Here is a 13,072-nt window from a genome sequence, read left to right as displayed (position 1 = left end):
ATTGCTACAAATATACCCAAACGACTTAAGACTGGTTTTGTGGTCCAGGGTCACATATATCATATCATATCATACCATCCATTTTTTCCAAACTGCTTGTCCTACTTCGGTTTGTGGGATATTAATATTAATATTTTTTGTCCCATAAATTATGTATTATATAACATACACTGCAAGCAAGAGTCAAAAGTCAAAAACTTCAATAAAACAAGAATTTAATCTTTTTATATTATATTATATTATAATATAATATAATATATTCCATTTAGGCCCGGTTTCATAGACAGGGCTTAGCCTAAACCAAGATTAGGCCATAGTTCTATTAGGATATTTAAGTAATTTTTATAAGCGTGCCTTAGAAAAAAACATTACTGGTGTCCATCTTGAGACAAAACAAAGGCACTGATATATTTTAAGATCACTCAGTGCAAGTTTCTTCCATTTGAAACAGCTCAGACTTACATTTTAGTCTGGGACTAGGCTTAAACCTTGTCTGTGAAACCGGGGGATAATATTATATTATATATTTTGTAAAAAAGAAAATGTTGCCACCATACAGATTATTTATTTATTCATTGTTGCATTATGCCATTATTTCTGTAAAATGTGAAAATAAAATTAAATAAAAAATATTTTTAAATTTTTTATAAATTGTATGTTTGTTTAAATGCATTTTAAAAATATCTGCATAAATTACATTCAGTACAACAATTATGTATACTTAAAACTGTACACAATTTATTTTTACCTTTCTCTATCCTCCCATCCAGCTCAGCTGCTCCTTTAGGAATGACACCTTTGACATATATCCCTCCATGCCTCACTGTTGTGTTTGATCCGCCCTGAGACAGACAAACATGTTAATACACCCATAAAGAAAGGCATCATGGAAAAATAATGCCTGTGCTCTGTGTTTTGAGTCTATGCGTGTATTAAGAAATCAATTGGACATGCTCATTATATAATTTCATGATTATGGGTGAACCATTTTCAAATGACGATGATTTATGACAATCATAAAGCAAACCACTTGATTTATTGAGTTGATGATTAATGCATTTCATTGCAGTATTCTGAAATGCTGAATTAAAAAAAAAAAAAAAATCATAAAATCACAAGGCCTACATATAAATCTCAAAAAAGATCACTGTAAAAATCACACCACAGACAAGTGAATGCAAATCCATGCAGGCATTAGTGCTTCTCTGTTATAAACAAAATGCAACTGTAAATGTGGCATGTTGTCTTGGCCGTGTGGGTTTCGGCATTTTGCTCTACCTACTGTTTCGGTTTTACCGTTAGTGAAGGAGCCAATTCAAATGCCTGTAAAAATCTGCATGCAAAGAGCCAAATCTACTTTCCCAAAACTGAAGCCAAGCGAGGAGCTTCAGAAAGGCGTGAGGGCTATGGGCACAAAAACAACAACACACACGCACACAAAAAGTAAGTCAAAGGGAAACAAAGGAGAAAAAAAAAGAGAGCGGAAACCTTTCCGAACAGTACCGTGACACTAATGCCCAGACTGCTGTCTATTTTGGACAGCTCAACGTCAAATAGATCTCCAGGCTGGAGGCTATTGACTTCTGGGCAACTAGCACTTAAAGTCTCCGTGACGGTGTTGGGAGAAACCCCCTGTAAACAGAGAAGAGCTGGGTAAATACAAGGCCGTGCACAGCCGTACACATGCAAGGGTCAAGGGGTCAGAGGTTAATGGTGTTGACATGCAAAACTGCATTGCATTTACATTCAGAAATGCAATCGGGCAGAAAGGAAGCGAGGGACGGTCACAAGCAGTTAGAATGTTTTCACTGATATTTGACATTTGTGTGACTCTGAAGTGTATGTACTGAACCTAAACGCTGATCTTAGGTCTAAGAAATGTGGAACTGATAAATATAAAATTCAATATGAGATGCACCCATGTACTAACTAGGGGTTTTTGATCTACACAGACTTTATGGCAATTAATGACAAAAGATTTAGTCAGTCACTCGGCTGTGATGTTTAGCACTGTCCATACTGAATTTTCATTGGTCCAACACCATTCCTATGTGGTTTCTATGGAGTTTGGGGTCAGTATGATTTTAATTTTTTTTTTTTTTTTTGTAGGAATTTAATACTTGTTTTCAGCAAGGGTGCATTAAATGTATCAAAAGTGACTGTAAAAGACACTTGTGTTATATATATATATATATATATATATATATATATATATATATATATATATATATATATATATATATATTTATTTATTTATTTATTTATTTTTTTTTTTTTCTATTTCAAATAAATACTGTTCTTTTGAGCTTTCTATTCATTAAAGAACCCTGAAAAAAAATGTATCCTGGTTTCCACAAAAATATTAAGCAGCACAACTGTTTTCAACATTGATAATAATAATAAATGTTTCTTGTCATATCAGCATATGAGAATAATATCTGAATGGTCATGTGACACTGAAGACTGGAGTAGTGATGCAGAAAATTCAGCTTTGCATCACAGGAATAAATTACATCTTAAAATATATTAAAACAAAATTATTTTAAATTGTAATAATATTTCACAATATTACTGTTTTGCTGTCAAAATATTTTTTTTTATTAAATAAAAGTTGCCTTAGTGAGCATAAGAAACTTCTTTCATTAACATTTAAAAAAAAAAAAAACCTTACTGACTCCAAAACTTGGTGTAAGCATCTCCTTCAACACAAGTCTATGAGACATTTAGAAAGGGAAACTGCTTAGAAAGGTAATAAAACACCTCTCCTCATCATTTTCCTTGGCAAGTGGCACTACACCTGTCCAATCACACCTGGTTAGAGCACAGTGTACATATGAAATATATTTGAAAATAAATAAAACAAGGAGGGATGGAATGAGCAAGGGAGAACGGTCCTATTATTCCAAAAAAATCAATTTAATATTTTCTGTGAAGTTTAAAAAGCACACATCTCAAAGTTCATATCAAACAGATGCTGACTAGAAACTCAAAACCTTGAAGCGAGTGTCGAAGTTCATTTAAATCACTACAGAGACTGATTCTACCTTTTTAGTCTTATGTTTCTCTTGGCTACTTGAGTATGTGTCTTCATCCATGTCCGAATCCCCTCTGTCGGAGTATAATTCTAGCTCTTTAGGAACGTCTGGCACTTTGGATTTTCTGGTTTTAGGGGGTAAAGCTGGTGGTGTAGCTTCAAAAGAGGGTTTATTGTCAGTGGGGATGGACTGCACGGGTGCGGGACCCTCGGTGGGAACGTTGCGATGGAATCCATTGAGACTTGTTTGCAGGAGGCTGGCGCTCTCTGTCCTGGAGTCCTGTGAGCCGACGCTCCCCTGTCGAATGGACTGAGGCAGAGACGTTTTGCTGGAGGCAGCAGGAGGAGGGCTGGGGGAGCATGTATGATCTTCAGAGGAAGAGTCGACATCTACTTCCTGACTTTGTGAGGCTGATTTGTAGTGACGGATTCCTGAAGGAGAGTCTAGAGGCAAAAACAGGCTTGTTTATAGTATTATCATCACGATAATACACATTTCTCCAGAAAAGTCTATTCGGGTGAAATCTTACTGCACTGTGTTATAGTTCTTACAAAATGACCGCATGCAAAGTCAATATATTATTTCCATTACCTGGAAACAGTCTCTCTTTAGGTTGAGAGACCACCAGTGTGACATCATCAGGGGTGTTCTGCAGAATCTCCACCACAGTGTCATGTGACAGGCTCTCCAGACTGACATCATTCACGCTCAACAGCCTGTCACCTTCAGGAAATACAAAAATGTAGAGTTAATCTTACACTGAACAAGGTAAAATGTTTAGTGTTCTAGAATAGGGTTATTATAGATTACTAAAAATAAAAAAATAAAAATGTTGTTTTCTCATTTTCGTTTAGTTCATCTAATGAAATAAAATAACTAAAACTAAATAAAAATTGTTAATATATTAAAAGGCTAATTAAAAAAAATCTTCAAAGCTAAAATGAAAACAGAAAATACATATATTTTTAAACATTCTAAATATTAATAAAAATTATAATAGTAGCTCAGCTATACTAAAACTACAATAACAAAATATTTTTTTGGGTCATTCGGGAATTGTTCGAAGGATTACGGGAAAGCATTCCTTAAATTTTCTTAAAAAAAAAAAAAGTATTCTAGAAACATTTAAAATTATTTCACAGTTATTTAAAGTATTACAAACAATAGTTATTAAAGGGGAAGAAAACATTTTAACTTAGCTGTTTTTTAGAATTTAAATTTAGTTGAGATGTTAATTATTTGAATACACTGACAACAATTTATTAATTTAAATACTTAAGTAATTTTGCTGCCCCTTGGATGTTTGCTGAAGCTTCCTTTTTGAGAACCACTGATTTAAAGCACATTGAAATCACTTCAAAGCACATTATAATGATTTGAAGCACTCTACAATCCTTTAAGGCTAAGTTTGCATGAACTTTGTGAATTTCCCCACTAAAACGTGATGCTTTCAACCAGAAAATTCAAAGAACTACATAGAGTATAAGTAAAGAATCAAGGGCGAAAGCACCACTCCTCTCTTCACTTTTATACCTGGTTTCAGACAGCTGTTGATATCTGCTGGTCCACCTGGTGTGATGGAGCTGATGATGGTGCCCAGGTCCTGGCGGCCAGAATTCTCTCCACCTACGACCTGAAAGCCTGAGCGCAACAAAACCACACACTTCACTCTACTGCATCTTGCTCAAAGATGTCTTACTGAAGCACTCATTTGTACATATACTAAATGTATGTCTCTTATCAGTGATAGACAACCTCTTATTGAGGCCGAATCCTGATAAGATATTTCAGTGCAGGTCACCATCTGAGGCGGATGTATAACAGGACATTCTCTCTCCTGGAGCGGGATTCATTAATCACAGTGTGTGAGCAGTGAGGACTGCCAGACCTCTGCACTATATCACACTACGCTTTATTCCTGTCAGAGTTGTGTGTGTGTGTGTGTGTGTGTGTGTTCCGATAATCCAGCCGTTTAACAGCATTTCTGTGCCAGTAGAATTCCATTCTGACTGGACATGCGAACCCGTCTCTGCAGCAGAGGGTCTTGTTACTCACCTAGCCCATACTTGACGTCTTTCTTCAGATTTACCGTCTGTATCTCTCGCTCTGGGGAGGGTAAGGCATGTACTTTCTTCTTCAAGGAGTCTGTGGATGGGAAATACCAAAGGGGAAGAGGTCTGGGTTTTAAAATGGAGTATGTTCATTCCTACAAACACACTTTGAGAACTTTCAGAAGGTCAATCCACCACAAACACAATTAAAAAGTTAAAATCCTATTTACAAATGTATATATTTAAAAAAAAAAGAAAAAAAAAGCAAGCATCACAAAATAGAAAAAAAAGAAGTATTTTTGTAATACTTTTCATTTCATATATATATTTTTTTTATTTAGCTTTAGTAGTTTAAATAAATAAATAAATGCATAAATAAGTAGCTTTAATAAATAAATGTGACCCTGGACCACAAAACCAGTCTTAAGTCGCTGGAGTATATTTGTAGCAATAGCCAAAAATACATTGTATGGGTCAAAATTATCGATTTTACTTTTATGCCAAAAATCATTAGGATATTAAGTAAAGATCATGTTCCATGAAGATATTTTGTAAATTTCCTACCGTAAATATATCAAAACTTCATTTTTGATTAGTAATATGCATTGCTAAGAACTTAATTTACACAGCTTTAAAGGCAATTTTCTCAGTATTTTGATTTTTTTTGTACCCTCAGATTCCAGATTTTCAAATATTTGTATCTCGGCCAAATATTGTCCTATCATAGCAAACCATGCATCAATGGAAAGCTTATTTATTCACACATAAATTGATACTTATGACTGGTTTTGTGGTACAGGGTCACAAATAGCTTTAATAAATAAATAAACTAATAAGCATCTTTAATAAATAAATAAAGTAGCTTTAATAAATTAATAAATAGCTTTAATAAAGTAGCTTTAATAAATAAATAAGTAGCTTTAATAAATAAACAAACAAGTAGCTCTAATAAGTAAATGAAGTAGCTTTAATAAATAAAAATAAATAAGTAGTTTTAATAAATAAAAAAAATAAATAAGTAGCTTTAATAAATAAAGTGGGATAGATAGATCGATAGATAGATGTGTATACTTGAAAATATATTTTTGAATTGATCAAATACAGAATAGTTAGGAAATACTGTATACATCTGTGATGTAACAAGTTGAAGAACTGGGAAGAGCTAGTGAACGCTTGCTCTGTGTATTTATACTGGCATTAAACGTATCAAACACATGCACAGCTCTCCATAAGCTGGACTTATCTTTCATAACTAGTGTCTTGGTGCTAAGGGATGGCATTATGTTTGGCCCAGCTCTGATGTGCTATACTAACAGCCATGGCCAGCAGCTCATTCTCAAGGATGAGGGAGATTAGCCCACAACACAGCCGTATAGCAGAGCTGATAAAAAAAACACACAGCTTAGCGAAGCAGAATGCGTCTGAGCCAGAGACAGACGCCAATGAAACTTGAGCCAAGTGTGTGCGCGCGAGAGAGCAGAGCTTTTGAAAAAGATGTTCTCCATGCCATGTAAAACACCAGAGAAGACAATCTGGAGCATGTTAGATTTGGCAAGTTCTCATCAGACTTTGGGTTCCTGAGCTCTGATTAAGCGGAGGTCGGTGTCACTAAGAGGTAAACTACTGTTATTGACATTAAAAACAGGCCTGTTTTGCTTCATGTAAAGTTCACTGCAATTTTAGCAGATGTTTGTGTTTTAGGGCCAGACCAGGACATGACATTTCCTACCAACGTTTAGGACTTATAAAATTTGACCATTGAAAAGAAACAGATGACAGGCAGAAAAGTACAGCACATTGTGCTACACAAGGCTAAAGTAAATAGCGTACCAGTGATTCCTATGGAGGAGGCAGGAGTAGAGGGCACTCCAGAGCTGTGCATGCTCACACCTGAGGATCAGGATTAAAAAAAATAAAAAATCAAGCACTAGACTGGCGCAGCTACATCAAAAATTAAATATATGTCTAAAAGGGGAAATTAAGTCTGATATCCTGACAATCACCTTCCTTGTGTCAATTTCAATATAAAGCAACATTTTAATGCATAATGCACTTTTTTTTTGGGGGGGGGGTCATTTTTAAATACATTAATGCCTTCTGAATCTTATCCATTGTGTGTTTCTTTTGCTGTTTTATATTAGATTTCATAAAAAGGATAGCTTGACTTTGATTGAATGAATAAAATATTACTACATTGTATATGTCCATATATCATTTGTAAATATTATTTGATAATTTGATGAGTTTTTTTATACACTTCTATTTTTATATGAACAATCTGATTAGTATTATTATTAATTATTAATATTGTTGTCGTTTAGTTTTTTGGATTAAAAAAATATTTCTCTTCAGCAGAAAAATATTAAATTGATCTTTATTGTTTTTATAATTGTCTTTATAATTAACAGTCAAGTCAATCATAATATTATAAAAGATTTATTTTTTTTATCTTTTGATCTTTATATACATCAAAGTTTCCTGCTGCTGAAAATTCAGCTTTGCGTGACAGGAATAAAATTTCAATTTAATATATTACAAATGAAAACAATTTTAAATTGAAATAATATTTCACAGTATTAATGTGTTCACAGTATTTTTGTTCAACCAATGCAGCCTTAGTGAGCTTTATTTTAAATATATATATAAAAAACTGCAGATTTAATACAAATATTTTTTGAAAACTGTTTTCTTATATTGTCATTTTAAATCAATAATAATGATTTCATCATGGTTAAAGATAACACAAAACAGTGTTTTCATTTTACATCATGCATTTCAAAATTAATTTCCACTAACAACTAACTGAATCATGGTGCTACGTACCAAAATGAAGAGATTAAAAAGTCAAATAATTTTGTATGTCACCCGAAAAAGAAAAATTATTTCTTTGGATTTATATGCACCAAAAGTCTGTGCACAATAAAACCTGGAACATGCATGAAGAAAATAAATAGGGTCAATTTAACCCATTCTTTAGCATGGTAAAATCATGGTAATATCAACCACATCCACTGAAAACCAGCATCAGCCAAACACTGAAAGTGGCTTTTAAATTGTATAAAGGCTTGTATTATTCTCTGGCATATAGAAATGCAGTGATGCATGTACAAGCGCATACATTCAGACTGTAATCTCTTTATGGCATCTCTCTACATGCGGAGGAAGATGTTGAGAGGATTTGGGCTGCTGCTCTCTCTGATCTGACAGCGGCTGACGGGATGAAATGGAGAGGTAAAATGAAAAGATCAGTGAGGGAACAGAGGGAGAGAGCTGTTAAAAAGATAAAACGAAAGAGGCAGACAGCGGCTGACACCACAGAGAGAGACAGACAGATTCCGCCCACTATTCCGACAGACTATCAGAAGAGAGAGACTACAAAGTAAGGAAGTTAGAGAACGTTCAAAAGCAGAAAGATACATTCTTTGAGGGTGATGAGCCAGGTGCGAGTGGAGATAAAAAAGAAACTCTTGATCGTGTCTCGCTGTCCTCACCTACGACATATGCTTGTCCCGTGTCCTCATAGGAGGAAGAGTCAGACTCTTTCTTCAAGCTTTTGGGGCTCCAGTGGGGACTGTCATCGACCGTGCTGCTGAACACACTGATGATGCAGGGAAAAAAGAAAATGATCAGCGCAGAGGCAATTACTTCCAAAGGCAGAGCGGAATAAATGCAGTTATTTTCATTTTCTGATCAATCCATAATATTGCTGGAGCGAGGAACTCTGCATATTTAGAATCTGGCATTATATATACTCAGTTCATAAAAACGTGCTTGATTACAATCTGCTAAATCAAGATCTCACCCACTGAGCATGCATTACCATCATGGAGTCTAAAACATTACAATTATCTTCACAGGAACATAAAAATGTTTGCAAACATAGTTTCAAGACTGTCACTCTCACATACACAGCGGCTGTCTGTCTCCCATGAGAACTGATTAATGCTGTTGGCCCCAGGCAGCTCAGTGCCAAGCGACAGAGCAACAGAGAAATGCAGAACAGGAGAGTGCGACAGGCGTAAAGAAATTAGAACACAAACTGCAGACGAGCATGGAAGGGAGATGGGAATAATAAACTAAAAGTAGCAGAGAAGGAGTGTTGAGTATAAAGATGTAAGACAGTAGACTCAATGGCAATGTTTTGAAGAAATAAACCAAACTACAGCAGATTAGGAGAACGAGACAGATGTAAAGACACTGTGAAATAAGTGTAAATTGGGTGCAAAGATACAAAAAAGACATAGCAGGACGCTAAAGTTAGTTATTATCTATCAAACATTACAAAACAAATTTTACAAGATTAGGAAAGTGAGACAGGTGTAAAGACATTATTTACAACTGATGAGGAAAAGATGATGGATGGAAAAGGTGCAATTTCTATGCACTTTCAATGTTCATTGCACTAGTGTTTATATATCTTAATTTATAGCTTATTCATATCCATTTGTAATTATATTCATAGTTTTTGCTCATAGTGTACATACATTTACTGCACAATCCATCTGTATAGTATGTTCATATCACCCATCTGTATATCATACTGATAGTATTTAAAAAAATGGTAAATTATGTCCATAGTACTACTGCCTTATCTGTATATTTCTGTACATATGTAACATATTGTAGCCACTGTATATCCTGTACCTCTGCTTATTGCACTTCTGGTTAGATGCTAACTGCATTTCGTTGCCCTGTACCTTACATGTGCAATGACAATAAAGTTGAATCTAATCTAAAAAAAAAAAAATGGATGTAAAGATGTTGTAAAACAGCACTGCAGAGCAGGAGAGTGAGATAAGTATGAAGACAAGTGAAACCATGCCAGAGGTAGAGAGTGAGAGCGTGAAATGGGTATAAAGGCATTAAAGGGCATACAATGAGAGAGAAAGACAGGTGTGAAGTGAAAACGAACTGCAGCAAAGCAACAAAGTGAGACGGGTGTAAAAATGAAAAGCAAAACTGCTTCAGAACAGGAGAGTAAGAAAGGTGTAAAGATATAAAAGAAATTGTAAAAAAGAAAAAAATTTTTTAGAGATTGTTATAGGTGTAAAGAAAAAAGTCAAACTGAATTAAAGGGATAGTTCACGTAAAAATGTAAATTCTGTCATCATTTGCTCACCCTCAAGTAGTTCCAAACCTGTATGAATGTCCAAGGAAGATATTCTGAAGAATGTTGGAAAAAACAGTTCTTGGGCACCACTGACTTCCATAGTATTTTTTTTTTTCTACTACGGAAGTCAATGGTGCCTTTGTGAGTAAACGATGACAGAATTTTCATTTTTGGGTGAACTAGCCCTTTAAATCAAGAGATTGAGATTCAATTATATAATAAAAACAAACTACAGCAGAAGAAGAGAGCAAGACGGGTGTAAAGACATGCAAAATTCAGAGCAGGAGAATGAGCGAGGTATAAAGACACTGAAAAAAAATGAAAATGGATATTAAGACAAGTAGAAAGAAATAAGACAAACTGTATGGATCAGGAGAGTGAGACCGGGACAAAGACGTCAAAAAGGAGAGTGAGATGGGTGTAAAGACATTGTAAAATAAGTGTAAAATGAGTGTAAAGATTTACAAAAAATGAAAATAAAAAAATTACTCCGAGCAGGAGATTGGTACAAAGAGAGGAAAGTGAGACGGGTGTAATGACCGTACTAAAGACAAACTGAAGGTGAGAGATGAGATGAGAACGTAAAAACTACAAGACAGTGAATAACAAAAGAATGTAATTTGTTTTATAAATAATGTCTCTCACCCTTCCTGCTGTCTGGCGACAGCGATGGAGTCAGTGTCGGAGCTTGCACGTTGGTGTGTGGATGCAAGCACTTGTGATCGTGTCATGCTGCTCTGTGATTGGCTACTGAAAGGCACCGTCCTGTGCTCTGGCGACTCAGGCAGCTGACCCAAGTTATGATGGGAACGACTCTTCATCCTGGGGTTGGAGCTGCTGCTGAACCCCTGATAGGGCGGTTCAGGAGGAACAGAGATCCGACTTGAACTCTTGTTGAGGGAGATCTCAGAGTAGGACATCCTCTTGTAGAGTTCAGTGTCAGAGCTGGGGGACAGACTAACTGCACCCATCCCATCAGAGTACTGCAGACTGCTCAGAGGAGAGTTCTCTGCAGGGAAAAAGGATGGTAAAGGACAAGAAAAGAGCAACCGTTAAATCAAAGAACTTCAGTCTGCATGGCATTTGTGCCCTTACACAACAAAGAACCAACTTTCTACATTATGGCTTGTATTGACCCTAGAGTGCGTTTTCAAACCTGCAACTTTCAGTTTAATGCCAATTCTTCAAGAGCAGCCTGAGGAGAATGGGCCATTTGGAACACTTCCCAGTTTTCTCAAGGCTTCTTATTTCAAATTAGCTTTTCTAATTTTGTTTAATAACTAATTTAAATCTTATATTCTGCCTGAAACCAAAAGTTGTTTTCTCTTTGATGCAAATATTTCTGAATTATGGAAATTAAACATCGGAAGTTCTCAAGCGGTCTTTCTTCTGTCTTTAAAATGGTGCTCTCATCTCAGAAGAAAATTTGAAAACAGAATGTGATTTGTTTATTACAAAATTTTTATTCTAAGTAAATTAATCAAATCCTGCTCAAAAGTTTGAGGTCGGTAAGCTTTTTTCTTAAACATTTTCTTTGAACAAAAGTACAGTAAAACAGTCGTATTGTGGAATATTTATTCCTTTGATGGCAAAATTGAATTTTCAGCATCATTACTCTTCAGTCTGCAGAGTCACATGACCTTCATAAATCATTCTAATATGCCGATTTGCTGTTGGAGAAACATTCACTACTATTATCAATGTTGATTTTTTTTTCAGGATTATCTGATGAACAGGAATCTTTTCTAACATTATAAACGCATCCTTTATGAACAAAAGTACTGATTTCTTTAAAAAGTGTCAAATAAAAATAAAAATTTGAATCTATATTTACAAAATGTATGGTGTTTTTGTGCTTTCTTTGCATTCATAAAGTGTAAAACATAAATGTTTGATTTCTCAGTTCTTACCCAGGTCCTGCAGTTCTTGGTTGTTCTGTCTGGCTTTCATGTGCAGGTGGAATTTGTACTGGGCCGAGCACAGGTGCAGCAGATACTGGCAGGTCTTCTGACTATCTGTCTGAAACAGATGTTTGATCCCGTCCGAAGTGTTCTGCAAGCAAATCTTCTTTTTCTAACATACAGAAACACAAAGACATAAAGGGTGTTACTGACACTCCAAATGATTCCATGTGGTTTTTCTGGGAAACTCCAGCATGGCCGTGTGATTTCCACTAAATGTAAACATGCAAATTTAAACATCTTACCGTGAAAGAGATCTTCTTGGTGTCCCTCCAGGGGAACCTCAGCACAGGTGTTCGATTTCCATTTAGGACCTCGAAGATGAGGACACCCTTCGAGTAAATGCCCAGCATGATGCCAGTCAGGGATCTCTTCTCTGGAAGCACACGATGGAAGTGAACTCCATATTCCGGCAGTCTCTGGCACACCTTTACATAACAGAGAAATGACGAGACAGATCTAAATCACATGCAGTCTACAACAACAGCTTTTAGGAAAGGTCCATTAAAAAAGGTCCACAAATTAAAGTCCATTTATTCACAATTACTGATTGCACTTATCGTGTTAAAAAAAGAAACAATTGATGTCTGTGAATGTGCACAATCAAGTTCCAAGAGCAACTTTTGGTCTTGCGATTGCTCCGCCTAGAATCACACTGAAGGATTGATGCGTTTTGCTCCTGACCTTAAGGAACTCAAGTTCGGCCTCCTGCTCTGAAGCGTTGTAGTATGAGCTGTGGAGTTTGGGTAGCTCTTCTTTAATGGTGGTCTGATCGATCTTATCCAGCACCGAAGCAGGGAGGTAGTGCTCCGTTCGGAAATATGTCTTTCCATGAAGCTGATGGAACAAAGAGGGAAACATATGTACTGAGATAAGATGATGCTCAGACGGTCAAGATAAACTGTAGATATAGAA

General features: G+C 35.7%; 1 protein-coding gene across 2 annotated transcripts in view; it reads right to left on the bottom strand.

Annotated features, from left to right (window-relative positions):
- The window catches only part of LOC306855927 (tyrosine-protein phosphatase non-receptor type 13-like), an 81,571-nt gene that overhangs the window by 20,201 nt on the left and 48,298 nt on the right, over window positions 1-13,072 (bottom strand). Inside the window, exons 15-26 of one of the 2 annotated variants that reach the window (XM_079394898.1) lie at window positions 12,842-12,994; window positions 12,403-12,585; window positions 12,107-12,269; window positions 10,842-11,205; window positions 8,578-8,684; window positions 6,917-6,976; window positions 5,091-5,180; window positions 4,569-4,676; window positions 3,627-3,758; window positions 3,045-3,478; window positions 1,489-1,632; window positions 749-842 (exon numbers count right to left, since the gene is read on the bottom strand). In XM_079394898.1, the coding sequence (XP_079251024.1) occupies window positions 749-842; window positions 1,489-1,632; window positions 3,045-3,478; window positions 3,627-3,758; window positions 4,569-4,676; window positions 5,091-5,180; window positions 6,917-6,976; window positions 8,578-8,684; window positions 10,842-11,205; window positions 12,107-12,269; window positions 12,403-12,585; window positions 12,842-12,994 (2,032 nt within the window). The remainder of the gene's footprint in view (window positions 1-748; window positions 843-1,488; window positions 1,633-3,044; window positions 3,479-3,626; window positions 3,759-4,568; window positions 4,677-5,090; window positions 5,181-6,916; window positions 6,977-8,577; window positions 8,685-10,841; window positions 11,206-12,106; window positions 12,270-12,402; window positions 12,586-12,841; window positions 12,995-13,072) is intronic. The other variant, XM_079394897.1, reaches the window with a different exon arrangement.

This window comes from Barbus barbus, assembly GCF_936440315.1.
Source record: "Barbus barbus genome assembly, chromosome: 36".
Classification (NCBI taxonomy): Eukaryota; Metazoa; Chordata; class Actinopteri; order Cypriniformes; family Cyprinidae; genus Barbus; species Barbus barbus.
This window is presented reverse-complemented; position numbering and strand designations above follow the sequence as displayed.